This window comes from Pelodiscus sinensis, chromosome 21, assembly GCF_049634645.1.
Source record: "Pelodiscus sinensis isolate JC-2024 chromosome 21, ASM4963464v1, whole genome shotgun sequence".
Lineage (NCBI taxonomy): Eukaryota > Metazoa > Chordata > Testudines > Trionychidae > Pelodiscus > Pelodiscus sinensis.
The window spans coordinates 320,081-335,619 of NC_134731.1; the positions used below are offsets into that span (position 1 = coordinate 320,081).

General features: G+C 50.4%; 1 protein-coding gene across 4 annotated transcripts in view; it reads right to left on the reverse strand.

Moving 5' to 3' along the window:
* Positions 1 to 15,539, reverse strand: part of SLC13A2 (solute carrier family 13 member 2) — a 56,659-nt gene that overhangs the window by 30,897 nt on the left and 10,223 nt on the right. For 2 of the 4 annotated variants that reach the window (XM_075904457.1, XM_075904456.1), the window contains one exon: positions 14,680 to 14,790. The exons of 1 other annotated variant lie outside the window; for it this stretch is intronic. In XM_075904457.1, the coding sequence (XP_075760572.1) occupies positions 14,680 to 14,736 (57 nt within the window). In that variant the 5' untranslated portion in view covers positions 14,737 to 14,790. Of the gene's footprint in view, positions 1 to 8,836; positions 8,991 to 14,679; positions 14,791 to 15,539 lie in introns of those variants that run through there. One more of the 4 variants, XM_075904455.1, reaches the window with a different exon arrangement.

A 15,539-nucleotide genomic window follows, 5' to 3' on the forward strand; every position in this document is an offset into this window, starting at 1 on the left:
GATGGTCTAGTGAGGCTCCAGGCATCAGGTTCAGGTTCAGGTTCAGCTCAGTGGCTGTGTTTCTGAGTGATGCTGATTATTTGTCTTTTTATCTTTGTCAATTTCTCCTTCCTTTGGCTTTCACCAAACCCTTTATAACTATCTGTTTGACTCTTGTACACACAGTTTATCTCAGGGCCCCAGCCCTGGAGCAAGTTAATTATTAAAGAAAGTAGGCCGGTTAATTGTGAGGGATCTGACATCTCAATGTGGCATATGTTCTGCCTCTTCTCCTCCTCCCCTTGTTTTTTTTCCTTTCAGTGTAAAGTCTCAGCTTGACAGTCTTGTATGCGGAAGCCACACTGCTGGGCCAATGTAAGCCTCCCTCATGTGGCCCAGCAGCGTGCCCAAGCATAACCTATAAGGGCCACATTAAACTTCTAGGGTCAGTAATGTTCCATCTCTTTCTGTGGCCTAGGTCTTAGCCATGGATGTCTGTTGGTGTCTTGTGAAACTGAACTGAGACCCACCAAGTCTTCCCACAGAGAAACCAGAGACCTGACAAAATGATAACTTGCAGGCACTACCAGATATGGTGCGGTTTGAACCAGTGACGTAGTACCGAAAAGTTCTGGATCTCACTCCCCAGCTACATAAGCAGTTGTCTGAGTTAAATCCAATTTAATTTAGTCCCATAACTATCTTCTTGCTACTTTATGCTGTTAGAAAAATGTAGTCCTGTATCTGCCTGTTTGCTTTGCAGTATACTTGTAAGTTTTTGTGTCTGACACTGTCCCAGTATGGGGGTCCCCCAGACTGTGCAGAACACTTCTCTGTCTGTATTCATACTGTGCCTAACACAATGGGGCCCAGAACCCAGCTGCAGCCACTAGGTGCTACTGCAAGGCAAATAACTCTCAGAAATGTTGACATGCAAATGACAAAGAAATCAGACCTACAGGCAGAGTCGGCCCAAGCTATGGGGTGACCGGGCTACTGCCCGGGGCGCCCCATTGTAGGGGGCACAGCGCAGGGCTGCCGCGCATGCGCCGAGCGCCTAGAGGGGGGGAGCCGCGCATGCGCCAGGCGCCCAGGGCAGGGTTGCGCATGCGTCGGGCGCCCAGGGGCGGGGCCGTGCCACACATGCGCTGCACTCCTGGGGGTGGCGCCAAGCTCACGGGGCCCAGGGCACACGAATGGCTCAGGCCAGCCCTGCCTACAGGACACTTTCTGACAAATCCTTTCCTCAGTTAGTTGAGTTGTCAATAGCTATGACTGTGATGCTAATAAGAAAAAGAATGAAAAAGCCACAATTCTGTACAAACGAGAAGACTACCCAGCATTGCCCAGGGCCAGCCCAGGACCGGGGGGGTGGGCCTCAGGCTGACTATCCCCAGGCCCGGCCTGAGGCAGGGTGAGATTGAAGTGGGGGGGGGGGGGTGTTGAAGACCTGCTGGCACTTTCTGGGCCGGGGACCGGACGTACGTAGACCAGCCCCCGCAGTGTCCCTGACCCAGCTCAGGGAGCAGGGGTGGGAGGTCACACAGGCCAGCCCTGATGGTGCTCCCTGACCCAGCTCAGGGAGCAGGGGCGGGAGGTCACACAGGCCAGCCCTGATGGTGCTCCCTGGGCCAGCTCCCATTGTGGCCACGCTGGGCAATCCAGTGATGTTGGTGCAGGGAAACTGCCTGTGGATTCTGCGGGGTATGGAGGGGTGCAGCTGCGCTGCCCGGGGGGCCATGGCAATGGGGTCAGCAGGGCCATTCCCCAGTCGGGTGCTGGGGCCGAGGACCAGAGGGAAGGGTTTGGGACAGGGGCCACTTATCTTGGCCAGCAAAATGGCAAGCCCCATCCCCAGCAGGCTACTCCCTTCCTGGTGCGGCTGCCCCCAGTGGTCACTGTATTGGATAGCTGTCCTGTATGCTCACTGCCCATGGTGGTGACTGTGCAGTATTGCATCCTTCTGATCAGCTCCCTCCCTTTCCATGTTATGGAAAACAATCAAATTCCAGGCACATCCTGTTTGCCTACCACACCCAACCCCTGACCTTGCTTTAAGTTAGGGTAAGTGGAAGCTACATCCCAAATTTAGTGGCCCTAGCTGTTATAGTTTAAGAGGAATTCATGGACAAATAGACTCACAGATGGACTCACAGACAGATGCTTCTAAAACAGTGGTCCCCAACCTTTTGGGGCTGCCGGGCACCTGGGGGCGAGGCCGCTCACACGCTGCGCATACGGGGGCAGGGCCAAGGCCAGGGCCAGCAAGGGCACACGCGGCACACCCGGGGGCGGGGCCAAGGCCAGGGCTAGCAAGGGCACACGCAGCGCACCCGGGGGCGGGGCCAGGGCCAGGGCTGGCAAGGGCACGCGCGGTGCACCCGGGGGCGGGGCCAGGGCCAGGGCCGGCAAGGGCACGCGCGGCGCACCCGAGACCGGGGCCGGCCATGCGCCCGAGGCTGGCACCTGCCACACGCCCGGGGGCGGGGCCAGCCCAGATTGCTCCGCGGGCGCACGTAAAGGGCCCGGCGGGCGCCATGGCACCTGCGGGCACCAGGTTGGGGACCATGGTTCTAAAAGAGAGATAGAGAGATAGATAGATAGATAGATAGATAGATAGATAGATAGAGGGGTTATCTATCTATTTATCCCCAACACACACACCCAATCTATCTATCCCCACATAGACAAATAGATAGATGGATGGGGTGGGTGAGGATAGATAGATAGATAGCTAATAACTTATGGTCTGTATTGGATATAAGGAAGAGGTCACTGGCTGTGGAAAGCGATTGCTGATGAATAGGGAGAGGAGTGGTACTGACAGAATTAGATTTAAGGATGTGTCCTTATCCTGACCTTTGAATTTCTATGCTTACAATCATATATTTTATTTTTATAATTGCTTCAAATAATGTTATTGTCATGTAATGGTGTTAAATTATAACCAGGCTGTATAAAAGCTGTTTTGTCTGTGAATTTCTTTAGCTTTCTAAAGTTTAAATGTTTTGTATAACCAAGATAGATCTACATCTGAACCCTTTGTGGTGAAGAGTGGAGTCAAACAGGGATGTGTCCTTGCTCCTACCCTCTTTGGTATATTTTTCTCAGTCCTATTAAATTGTGCATTTCTAAACTCACACAGTGATGTATTTCTCCACAGAAGGTGAGATGGTTCTCTTTACAACCTAACACGACTCAAGGCTAAAACTAAGGTCAAGAAAGTCCTCATTAGAGAACTCCTATTCGCAGATGATGCAGCGCTTGTCACACATAATGAAGACACGCTACAGGCACTGATGGATTCTCTGTCCAGAGTTAGTAAACTGTTAGTAAACTCTCTCGATATAAGCGTGAAGAAAACTGTTGTGTTCGCTCAAGGTGTATCTCAACCACCCAGGGTCATTCTGAGTGACAGGCCATTAGAGGTGGTTCAACAATTCTGTTACCTTGGGTCTATTGTCACTACAAATCTCTCCATGGACGAAGAACTGAACATCAGAATTGGGAAGGGAGCCATAACATTTAGCAGACTTATGAAACAAGCATGGAACAATCCCAAACTGACATTGAAAACAAAGATACTGACATACCAAGCGTGTGTATTAAGGGTCTTGCTTAATGGATCTGAGACCTGGACTACCTACTCACGCCAAGAGAAAAAATTGAGCAGTTTCCACCTTCGCTGTCTTCACAGAATCATGAATATTAAGTGGCAAGATAAAGTTTCAAATGCTGATGGCCTATCAAGAGTGGCATACCCAGTCTCACAGCGATCCTTAACAACAGAAGACTCCGGTGGCTTGGCAATGTGAGGAGAATGAGTGATAAACGCTTTCCCAAAGAAATCCTCTTTGGTGAACTAACAAGTGGAGCAAGGGCAAGAGGAAGGCCAAAGTTAAGATTCAAGGATATATGTAAAAACACTATGAAAAGGTTTGTCAATCCAAGCTCTTGGGAATCTACATCAACAGATCGCAACACCTGGTGACAATTATTAAAACAGGGCACATCATTTTTTTATAGGACCTGTGCAAGTCATTCAAAAGAACTCCACCTCAGAAGGAAAAATTCTCAGACTCATGAAAATGGAAGTAGACTGGCATGTAGCTATTGTAATCGACTGTGCAAATCCAATATTGGACGCATAAGCCATGAAAGAAGTTGCAGATCCAGGCACAACTCATAGATTGTCACTGCCGCTGCTTCCCACAGTCTCTCGAGACGAATGGGCCATATATATATAAAACCAAGATGGGTGGCACCACCTGTTTTTAAGATTAGGCTCCACGTGCCATTATAAGACCCTGTTTTCCTTTGCTCTGAATTTTGCCAAGCTTTAACCATTTGGCTGAAATTTTGCAGGCCAAGTGTCTGCATCACACTGAATGTTTATGGAAAATTTCAGTCAAAATGAGTCAGCAATTCTAAGAACAAGACTAAGGCTACATCTATACTGCAGCCTTCTTCCGCAAAAGCTTATGCAAATGAAGCATGGCAATATTCTACTCCGCACTTCATTTGCATAAGCTTTGCGGAAGAAGGCTGCAGCACAGACGTTGCCTAGGAGAAAATACATTGTTTTGTCCATGTTAAGAAATTCTTGAAACCATTTTTTGAACAGCTCTCGTGTTGTCCTGTTTGGGAGCAGGAACTTGACCCATGGAAGGATTGGCATTTGTCACAGGGGTGTGCCTTTTGCTGTCCCTTAAAACCAAACTTGGCCCAGTTATACACCTTTGAAAAGTTACAGTTTTCACATGCTCAGTAGAGATTCCTTTGATTTTTAGCCACTAAAATCTCTGAAGATCGCTCCCTGGAGTTTCTCCCAGTTCTGAACAGAACATGAAAACCCCGTCCCACCAGTGCGTAAAACAGCCCAGGGCTAGAGGTGCTCCAGGCTGGGCACTGAAACTGAGCGTGGGAACCTCTCTCTTTTCTTTTGTGATCTGTTCTCAGCGATGCCCCCTGCTGACACCACTGAAACACGGAGGCGGAAACTGTCTGATTTGAATGTAGGAGAACAAAAGCCAGAAGTGGGGGAGGAAAGGAATAGATGGGGACAAAGAGTCTAGAAGGACTGGTCGGGGGGGGGGGGGGCAGGGAGCGGTGGGAAGAGAGAAACTGGGAGTAGCTGGGAAAAGAGCCTGGGACAGGCTAGGGCAGTGTTTCCTAAATGGTGTTCCATGGAACCCCGGCGTTCCATGAGAAAATTCCATTACAATAACATTTTATGATTTAAAAAAAAATGTGTACACAGTAAATGTGGTTTTTGCTTTTAAATATGTGCAATTCAACGAAATATTGATCTCATGACCTTGTTTAGCATTCGTTATTGTTATCCGTATTTATTGGTGGTCTACTTTTTCAGCTCCATATATAAGACTGTTATTAGGGGTTCCGCAAAATTATTTTGTGTTTAAAAGAGTTCTGTGGCCAAATACAATTGGGAAACACTGGCCTAGGGTGAGACTGAACCTAGAAACTGAGGGAGAGGTTGGAACTGGGAGATGGGGAGAAGGAAGCTGGGTTAGCTGGGCAAGGTGACTGGGGCTAGGGAACCACTGGCTGGGAAAATGACACTGGGCCCAGGAGAGGAGATGGGGAGATTGAGACTGGCTGAGCAAGGAGATTGGGACTACTGTGGGGAGAAGCAGGGGCACAGGAGACACATCTGACATGGAGCTAGAGTGGGGGGGGCAGGCCCAGGAGCCAGTGGTGGGGTTGGGGGAGACTGAGAGTGGATGAAGAGCCTGGGGATGGAGACAAGTCTGGGAGCCAGTAGTGGATGAGGGAAGAGACGTATGAGGCTGAGATTGGCCAGGCAAGAAACTGGGACCTTGTGTGGGGAGGGGGAGAGACGGGCTGAGCAATCCCAGAGGGGGAACAAGACTGGCTGGGCAAGGTGACCAGAACTGGGGGGAGAAGCATGGGACTGGGCCAAGGAACTCGGGTTGGTGGGGGTGGGGAAGAGACTAAACAGGAACAGATTGCAGGAGTTGAGGCAGAAGGGTTGGTGCCCATTAGAGAACACCACTCCAGAGCCTAGAATGGAACCCAAAATTCCTAAGTCCCATCATCCCTCGCCTGTCAGCAAACAGCTGTGAATCTCCTTGGCAGAGTGTGTGTGCCATCCCTAGCTCTGTTTGTCTGCAGCGAGGATACCAACCTACTACTGCTATCAGTTACTTTGCCCCACTTACAGAGATCTGTACCATGGATTGGTTCCAACCTTGCTGATAACTCATGCTGGTACAAATTTGATGCAACACAGTGGAATTTAGGGGTTTTTTTCAGTTAGCTTTTTTAAAAACCCTGGATATTATACAAAAAATTGAATTGATGTTAAGTTTACAAAGTCAAGCACTCAGTAGTTAGGAAATTATCATATTCAACCTTAATCCAGCCCCCTTGGGCGTAAGCATTATGATGAAGCCTGATTATATGATCACATACTATTTTTCCACTGCATCACAAACTCGCTTTGTATATAGGGTGGATTGTGCTCTGGAGTTGGATCATAGCTGTGTTGGAGGAGTAGGTTTGTACAACCCTGCCTCTTTTGTTGCATAAGTGGGAAGGTGTGTAATGAATGAAACAAGGGATTGCCAGAAGAAAAAGGGTTATTTGATGGGTAGGCAGTTAAATGCAACCCTATAGAACTGGATTCTATCTCGGTCTCTGCCACAGTATTCCAGTGCAATGCTGGACAAGTCACCGGAACCAAACTTTTTACAGGAGGTCACTAAGTCTTTCTCATTTTCTCGGTGCCCAATCTGATATCCTGGGGCCTCATTTGCAGCAATACTGAGGACACACAGTGGCAACTGAAGTCAATAGGAGCTGTGCTTTAAAGTCAATATAATTCTAAGAATTCATAAAAATGTCAGCTTCTTGATGTCTGAAATTGGGCACACAAAATTAGTGGAAACTTTTGATCTTAATCTGTGTGCCTCAGCTCTCTGTCTGTAAAATGGGGATAATACCATCTCTCGCCTCAAAAGGGTGCTCTGACCAGGGGGCCCTAGGCAAGGTGTGGGGGACAAGCTCTGTGCCCCTGCAAGGGGGAGGGGGCCTCAGTGGAAGGGGCAGGGGGGAGGCAGACAGCCCTCCACACCATCCAGATGGCAGCGCTGGACCCTCCCCCTAGTCCTTGGAGCTGCTCAATGCAGGCAGTGCAGCACTTTAAAGGGGCCTGGAGCTCTGGCTGCCTTAGAAAAGCTCATGAGGAAATTAATAATTCTGTCTCCAATGTAGCATTTGAATAATGGATAGCAAATAAGGCTGGGGCAAACACTGTACAGTGAGTATAAAACCACATTTGGAGCAGCTGCCCTTTAACAGTGATGTGCACTGAATGAGTCATGCGGGCCTGTGGAAAACAGCATGCACTCATGTAGTGAGACCACAGCGCAATGCATGTGCACAGGCAACCGTCGTCCTGGTCATTTCCTAGCTAGTGACTGCTCGACTTCATAACCTTTATAATCAGAGACTCTGAAATATCCGGCTGGAAGCGAACTTGAGACACCAAGTCCAGGCAAGACCAAGTAAACGGAGACCATCCCTGCCCTGTGTTGTCCAACCTGTTCTGAAAACCCTCCAGGGATGAGGGTTCCTCGGCCTCTCTTGGAAGCCAGCTCAGAAGTTCCACTCCCCCAAGAGTTAGTTTTTTCTAACACCTCACCTGACTCTTCCTTGCTGCAGATTAAGCTGATTACTTCTTGTTCTACCTTCAGTGGACCAAGAGAACGAGCAATCACTGTTATCTTTATTATAAATCTTCACGTATTTGAAGACCGTGATCCCTGACTGTGAGGTCATCCCTCAGTCTTCTCTTCTCACAACTAAGTCTGCCTTGTATTTCTAACCTTTCCAAATTGATTGGGTTTTCTAACCGTTTTATCAGACCACTCCAGCTGATACAGCCTAGAATATTCACCTTTTTTGTAACTCTATCCAATTGCTGATTTGTTTTCAGCTTCTGATCCACTATAACCCCAGATTGTTTTCAGCAGACTACCCCTTAGCTAGTTATTCCCCACTTTGAAGTTGTGCATGTGATTCCTAAGTGAATTACTCTGCACTTGTGATTATTGAACTTTATCTGGTGGAATTCAGAACAATTCTCCGTTGTGTTCTTTAATCGGTTTTCACATAGTGTGTAACTATGTGGAAAGGATGCTGGTGCTTATATTTTTCTGCTAGAGATACTACATTATGCTGTATTATAGGAGTGGCTGAAACACAAGACAAAAGAGTATCCAAATCAAATATTGCCAACAGAATTTGCAGCCTCCCAGAATCAGTGTGGCTCAGAGTTTACATACTGTGTAAAGTGAAACACACTTTATCTTTGTTCCATAGCCCAGAAATGCCTCTTCCTCCTGTTCTCATAAACAATCCTGACAGTGGTTCTTCTGTCTCAAGACAATACTTGAAAGTAGCAGGAAGGGAATTTTTTGAGAGAATCAGGAGTGAAGTTAAAATGGATCAATAAACCTCAATTCAGGAGGTATTTAAGCATAGGCTTAAGGGTGGGCACAGTGAGGGTGTGGACTTTTAAGCACCTCCAAAAATGCTTTGCTGAATCAGGGCCAGCATGTAAAGCCATTTACATTTTTATGTAAATCAGTGACACATTTCTAAGGTCGACTTACAAGTCTGCCCCTCCAATGAGCCCCTCATTGCTGTATAGTTTAGGTGCCCCCTTAGTGGCATAAGGGGAGTAACTGTCCCGCTCAGAAGCAATGCAAATGAATCAGGGGAGGAACCCGGCATTCTGGCTTGGTTTTGTAAGTTAAAAGAGTGAGTGCTTCCCAATCACTGACTCCCATTGGGTGGTAAGAATTCTTACCTTGGTAGGGACCAGCAGCGGGAGAGGAAGGAGCAGGAGAGGTACTAGCACAGCAATCAGATAATTCCTGTGGGCCAAAATCACTCTCCACACAGCAGGCATGCTGCTGGATCTAGCTCAGTGCTGAAAGGTGCATAGGTCTGTTTATGGGGACTATATAAAGGCTCGAAACATTAAACATTGACCTTGGCAGGTTGGCTGTTGTTTTTAGATCCGCGATCAGAGTGAAAGAGAAAAGAGGTGGCAAAGAAGGAAGGACAGATCAGGAACTTTCCAAGGGAAATCTTTCTGATGCAAGCTGATAAATTCAGCAGCAAATTAACTCCTTGTGGCCTAGCCAGTCCCACATTGATACAAAGGGACATATTCAAATATCCAGGCACAAAGCATAGGTGCCCACTGTTCTGCTTGCAGCCAATCTGAATTGACAAAGACAGCTAACATTCTGAGCTTCCGTAATAAAATGTCAGGGTATGTCTACATTACAGAGTTGTTCAGAAAAAAATTGAGTTACGTCCACACTGCAATTGCATTCTTTCGAAAGAAAATCAAAACAACTGAGGGGTTTTTCCAACATTGGTAATCCTCATTCTACAAGGAAGAAGCCTTTTTGCGAAAGAGCTCTTTCAGAAAAAGGCGTGTGTGGATGGGGAAGAGGGAGTTCTTTTGAAAGAAGAGGAAAGAGAAAAAAGCACAGGTGCCTTGGCGGCCACTCTGTCCATAGTAATCACAGCTGAAATGTGAGAGAGCATCTATTCAGTGTGGACACTATCTTTCGTAAAAGCAAATGGCTTTTGCTATGTGCTTTTGCAGTGTGGATGCTCTCAGGCCAGTTAGGGGACCACAGGCTAGCATGCATGGGACTTAACATCAGTGTTAACATTCCTGTAAACTGAGCTCTTGGACAGCCACCCCGGAGAGATTCAGGTGCTGCCCAGCTGATTGGCAGAGCGCCCACATCCACACATGCCTCAGTGCACAGAACAAAATGTATTCCACACTTCAGAAATAGCCTCAGTCACTGACTGGGGGAATTCTGCAGATGGTGAGAATCCTCCTATAGTCTATTGTGTTCTAATAAAATACTTCAAATGCTTAGGAAAGTATGGCCTCTCCCTGAAACTGTAAGACACCAGGGATTCCATCCGGCGCATCTTGTGACAGCAAAAACCACTAGAGCAACATTGAAGTGACCAGAACCACTCAGCGATGGAATTCCAGCCCTAAGCCTGGGAGCAGGAGCACTAGGTCCGACGGACCCAGCATCTGCGGCAGGGCAGTTCCTGGCACGTGCACAGTGCCCTGCAGCAGAGGAGTGGGAGTGCAAAGGTCTGCCGAGAACCCAGATCCCTCCGAGCAGGTTTGTGAACAAGGCCTGGGGCTCCAGGAGGAGACTGCAGAGAGCCCAACCTTTCTCTCTCCTATCCCGCCATGCTTGACCAGCCCAGGAAGAGAAACGGCTCGTTTTGTGCTGTGATTATTGCCCTAAGTAGTTAAAAGTTTTGATGGGAATTAAACCACAAACTGAGCCCAGTTTGCTGCTGGTGTAAACAGGCACAGCCCCACTTACTTTAGAGCAGCACCAGCTTACAGCAGCAGGGTATGTTGCCCATATTCCAGGCAGGTGATGTTACCTCATGCGGGCACAGTTCTGAACGCCTGGCTCACACAGAACCACCACTGACAGACTGGCCTGAGTTAGATGTTCAGGATTGGGCCCAAAGTCATAAAACAGAGGGTGCACTGGCTGATTCGGAAATGCTCTAGCGTGCTGCACACTCACTGACCCTGCTGACGTGCACTGAGTTCATTGGTGCACATTAACACAGTGCTGGTTGAAATGGAAGCACAATAATACGCACTAAGGAACTTCAGCAGGGCCACCTAGGCCAGTTACGGCACCACAGGCTAGCACACATGGGACTTAACATCAGTGATCCCTGTAAACTGAGCTCTTGGGCAGCCACCCCAGAGAGATTCAGGTGCCGCCCAGCTGATTGGCAGAGCACCCACATCCACATCCTCAGTGCACAGAACAAAATTTATTCCACACATGGATGGAAAAAACTGAGAGGGAACATTGCTTGACGTCCCAGCTAGTACGGACCAGGCCTTCTGTAGACAAGCTCCATGTTCTTGTCTCCTGAGCCAATGGAAGGAACCTCGCCTGGATCTCACTAAGGTGTAGACGGAACTGTTGATAAGAAGCTGCTCCGCACTATGGTGCCCCTGGCAGTGGAAGAGGATGACTTATTCAGGGAGCCGTGCAAATATCTACATTCTAAAGTTCACTCTTCACAAAGGGTATGTCTACACTACAAAGTTAGTTCGAACTAACTTAGTTCGAATTAGTTAATTCGAACTAAGCTAGTTCGAACTAACGCATCTAGAACTAAAAACTAGTTCGAACTAGCGTTTTGCTAGTTCGAACTAGTAAGTCCACATTGAGTGGACTCTGAACAGGGCTTAAGGATGGCCGGAAGCAGTGCCGGCAGGGCATAAAAGGAGGACTTAGAGCATGGAGATGCTGTCTCAGGCTAGCCGAGGGCTGCGCTTAAAGGGTCCCGACCCCCACCCCGGACACACAGTTCTAAGGGGTGCCCCGCTTGCAAAGAAGTTCTAGCTTGGAGTGCCCTGAGTGCCCACACTGGGCACATCACACCACTCGGCCATCAGCCCGGCTGCACTTGCCGCAGGCTGCCATCTGGGGAGAGGGAGTAATTGGGGGGCTGCAGGAGAGCTTCCACCCCCAGAAGCCCGCAGAGCCAGCCCAGTCCTCCCCATCGGGGGCTCGTACCCCATTCCTCCCTCACCTCCTTCCACTTACCCTTCCCTAGCCCCCCTTCTTATTGATGTACAAAATAAAGATAACGTTTCTTCCAACATTGACTCTGTCTTTATTGAACAAAACTGGGGGAGACTGGGAAAAGGAGGTGGGAGAGGGGAAGAGAAAGGCTGGAAGAGGGGAGGGCAACTAACATGATCAGGGGTTGGGAACAGGTCCCAGATGAAGAAAGGCTACAGAGACTGGGACTGTTCAGCTTAGAAAAGAGGAGACGGAGGGGGGACAGGATAGAGGTCTCTAAAAGCAGGGGTTGGGTGGAGAGGGTGCATTCATAAAAGTTCTTCATGAGTTCCCATAAAGAAGGACTAGAGGACACCAAAGGAAAGGAATGGGTAGCAGGCTTGAAACTAGTAAGAGAAAGTTGTTCTTCTTCACAAAGCAAATAGTTAACCTGTGGAACTCCTTGCTGCAGGAGGCTGTGAAGGCTACAACTAGAACAGAGTTTAAAGGGAAGTGAGATAAAGTGATGGAGGTTGGGTCAATGGAGTCCTATTAGCCAGAGGGTAGGAGTGGTGTCCCTGCCCAAAGTTTGTGGAAGGCTGGAGAGGGATGGCACGAGACAAATGGCTTGGTCATTGTCTTCGGTCCATCCCCTCCAGGGTCCCTAGGGTTGGCCGCTGTCGGCAGACAGGCTACTGGGCTAGATGGACCTTTGGTCTGACCCAGTACGGCCATTGTAAGCTCAGGGCTCAGTGTCGGGGGTCTCAGTGGACCCCCTTGATTTTCATGCACACCTGGTCCTGGGTGGCCAGGCTGGCAGCTCTCCTGCCCTAGATGGCCACTTTTCTGTGCCTAGTGCGGAGATCGTGGACGAGGTCCACGATATCCGCACTAGCCCAGGAAGGTGCCCGCCTCTTGCGGTCCAGGGCAAGCTCCCGGGAGCCGCCAGCCTGGTCCCGGCAAGAGGGGGTGGGCTGGGGGGCATCGGGTGGGTGGCTCTGTGCCGTGCCAGGTGCAGGGTCTGCTAGCTGGGTGCTGGCAGGCTTGCACCTGGCACGGGCACCGTAGCCAGCCCGTGCCCCTTTAAGGGGTCCGGGGCTGGGAGGGGGGCATAGAGTTTCCCTGGTGTTGGCCAGAGTGGCCACCAGGGAAACCTGGGGAGGGCTAGCCTCCCACTAGTTCGAACTAAAGGGCTACACAGCCCTTAGTTCGAACTAGCTAGTTCGAACTAGGCGTTAGTCCTCGTAAAATGAGGTTTACCTAGTTCGAACTAAGCGCTCCGCTAGTTCGATTCAAATTCGAACTAGCGGAGCGCTAGTGTAGCACCTATTAAAGTTAGTTCGAACTAACGTCCGTTAGTTCGAACTAACTTTGTAGTGTAGACATACCCAAAGAGGGCTGTCAGGACTGAGTTCTGTGGCTGGTTGCAGCGTGGCTCATCAGCACACGCCACTACAAAACATCGCCAACAACTGGTTGCTTACTTGATTTTTCACATCCACATTCAGAGTAAACACAATCATGTGATTTGTTTAGTGCAGACGCATCCTTGCACCTGTGCTTATGAGCCCTGGAGTCCTTGTGAAGACATTAATTTAAACCCCACAGCTTCAAGGTGCACGATTCAGTGTGCAAACGACTTTGCCATTGCTGCAAGAATGCTTCATATTGGCCACATGACTGGCCATATAGCTTACAGGCCATAAATGTGGTCACTGTTCTGGGGCAATCACAAAGCTGCTGTGCAGGCCTGGGCAAAATACCCTCCCAGGGCCAGATCCAGCCTGCCAAGCCAGCAGATCCAGCTTCAGGCAGACTCCCTTTCTCCCCCCTGAAAAAAGCAGCTGATGTGGGGCTCTATTTCAACAGCTGTGAGCCCCGGGGGCGGGAACAGAGGCTTCATGTGCTGCCGCTGCCCTCAGCATAGTCCCATTGGCTGGTTTCTGGCCAATGGGAGCTGCCTGTTAACAGCCAGATTTCAAAGCACCCTCTCCTCAAGCTCTGGGGCTGTATCTGCATTGGCGCGATCTTGCACCAAAGCAGCCGCTTTTGTGCAAAAACTTGCTGCCTGTCTACACTGGCGGGGAGTTCTTGCACAAGAACACTGACGTTCTAATGTGTGAAATCAGGGCTTCTTGCACAAGAACTATGATGCTCCCGCGCAGGAATAAGCTCTGTTGTGCAACTGTTCTTGCGCAAGAGGCCAGTGTGGACAGGCACCATGAATTTCTTGCACAAGAAAGCCCAATGGTTAAAATGGCCATCGGCGCTTTCTTGCGCAAGAGAGCGTCTACACTGGCACGGATGCTCTTGTGCAAAAGCACATCTCTTGCACAAAGGCACATGCCAGTGTGGACACTCTCTTGTGCAAATACTCTAACGCAAAAACTCTTGTGTTAAAGAGTATTTGTGCAAGATCATGCCATTGTAGACGTAGCCCAACTGTTCAAAAACCACATGGCCCCTGCAGCTGGGGAAGGGCAGGCAGGGAGTCTGCTTGAGAAGGCTTCTGGCCAGAGGTAAAAGGTAAAGCTCCCAACCAGAGCCTGCCTTTGGCAGCCCAACCCTTTACCCCCCTTCCCCACGCAACCTAAACCCTCTGCGCCCAGATCCTCTCCCAGATCCTGCACTCTAGTCCCCTGCCTCAGGTCACAACCCAAATCCTGTCCCCCCATCCTTCACCACCCCAGTCCCTGCTCCAAGTCACAACCCCCTCCTGCCCTAGGTCATAGTCCAAACCCCTCTATCCCATCAGGCACCCATGTCCCCTTCCCCAGGTCATAACCAGGGCCGGCCTTAGGCTGATTCAACCGATTCAGTCGAATCAGGCCCCGCGCTTAAGGGGGCCCCACGCCCCTGAACCTGGAAGTGCTGGTGAGTTACAATTCAGAGCTGGGGGCCCTGCTCCACCAATATGTGGAGCTGGGTCTCTCCCCCAGCTCTGCCTGGAGCGGGCCCCGGACGCCCCTTGCCAACCCCCCCCATGTGTTCTCCCACCCCGCCCCAGAGCATCCCCCTCAACCCCAGACCATTCCTACTGCGCACAGCTCCCCCTCACCGCCTGCTGCTGCCATGTGCGGAGTTGCAGGTGGGCGGGGCCCGGGCATGACATCATGTTGCGTGGCCGCCTCCGGCTTCGGATTCCAGGGCCTGAGTGCAGACTCCGGCCCTGCAACGTGGAAGGCAGAAGGTAGGGAAGGGGCTTGTGCAGTGGGAAGGGAGAGGGGGAGGGAAAAGGGGCTTGTGGGGAGGGGAGGGGAAAGAGCTTGTGCAGCAGGAAAGGGGAAGGGGCTTGAGGGGAGGGGAAGGGGAAGGGGCTTGTGCAGTGGAGGAGGCAGAGGGGAAGGGACTTGTGGGGAAGGGGAGGGGAAAGCTTGAGGGAAGAGGAAGGGGCTTGTGCAGCGGGGGAGGGGGAAGGGGCTTGTGCAGTGGGGGAAGGGGGAGGAAGAGGAGTGGAAAGGGAAGGGGCTTGTGGGGAGGGGAAAAGGAAGGGAAAGGGACTTGTGGGGAGGGGGAGGGGAAGAAAGGGGAAGGCACCAAGAGATAAATGGCAGGGGGCCAAGTGCAGACAATGAGGGAAAGGGCAGGAGGGGATGTGTCAGTGGGAGGGGGGGCAGGGTGATGCTGGGAGAGGAGAGGGAAAGGGCACTGGGGGTTTGGAGGGGGAGACGCTGGGATAAGGCTTGAAAGAAGGGGTGGGCATGAGAAAGGTGGGGATGGAGCAAGTCATGTGTGAGGGCACAGAGGGGCAGGAAGGGAACGGGGCAGAGAATGTGAGGGGATGGGCATCAGGAAAAAAGAGGGCAAAGGGGGCAGGGGCAGTAAGGGAAGGGGAGGCACCAGGAGGGTGCAGGGCTAAGGGAAGGTGCAGGTGCCAGGGGATTCTGGGGTGAAGCAGAAGGGCAGACACCTGCAGGG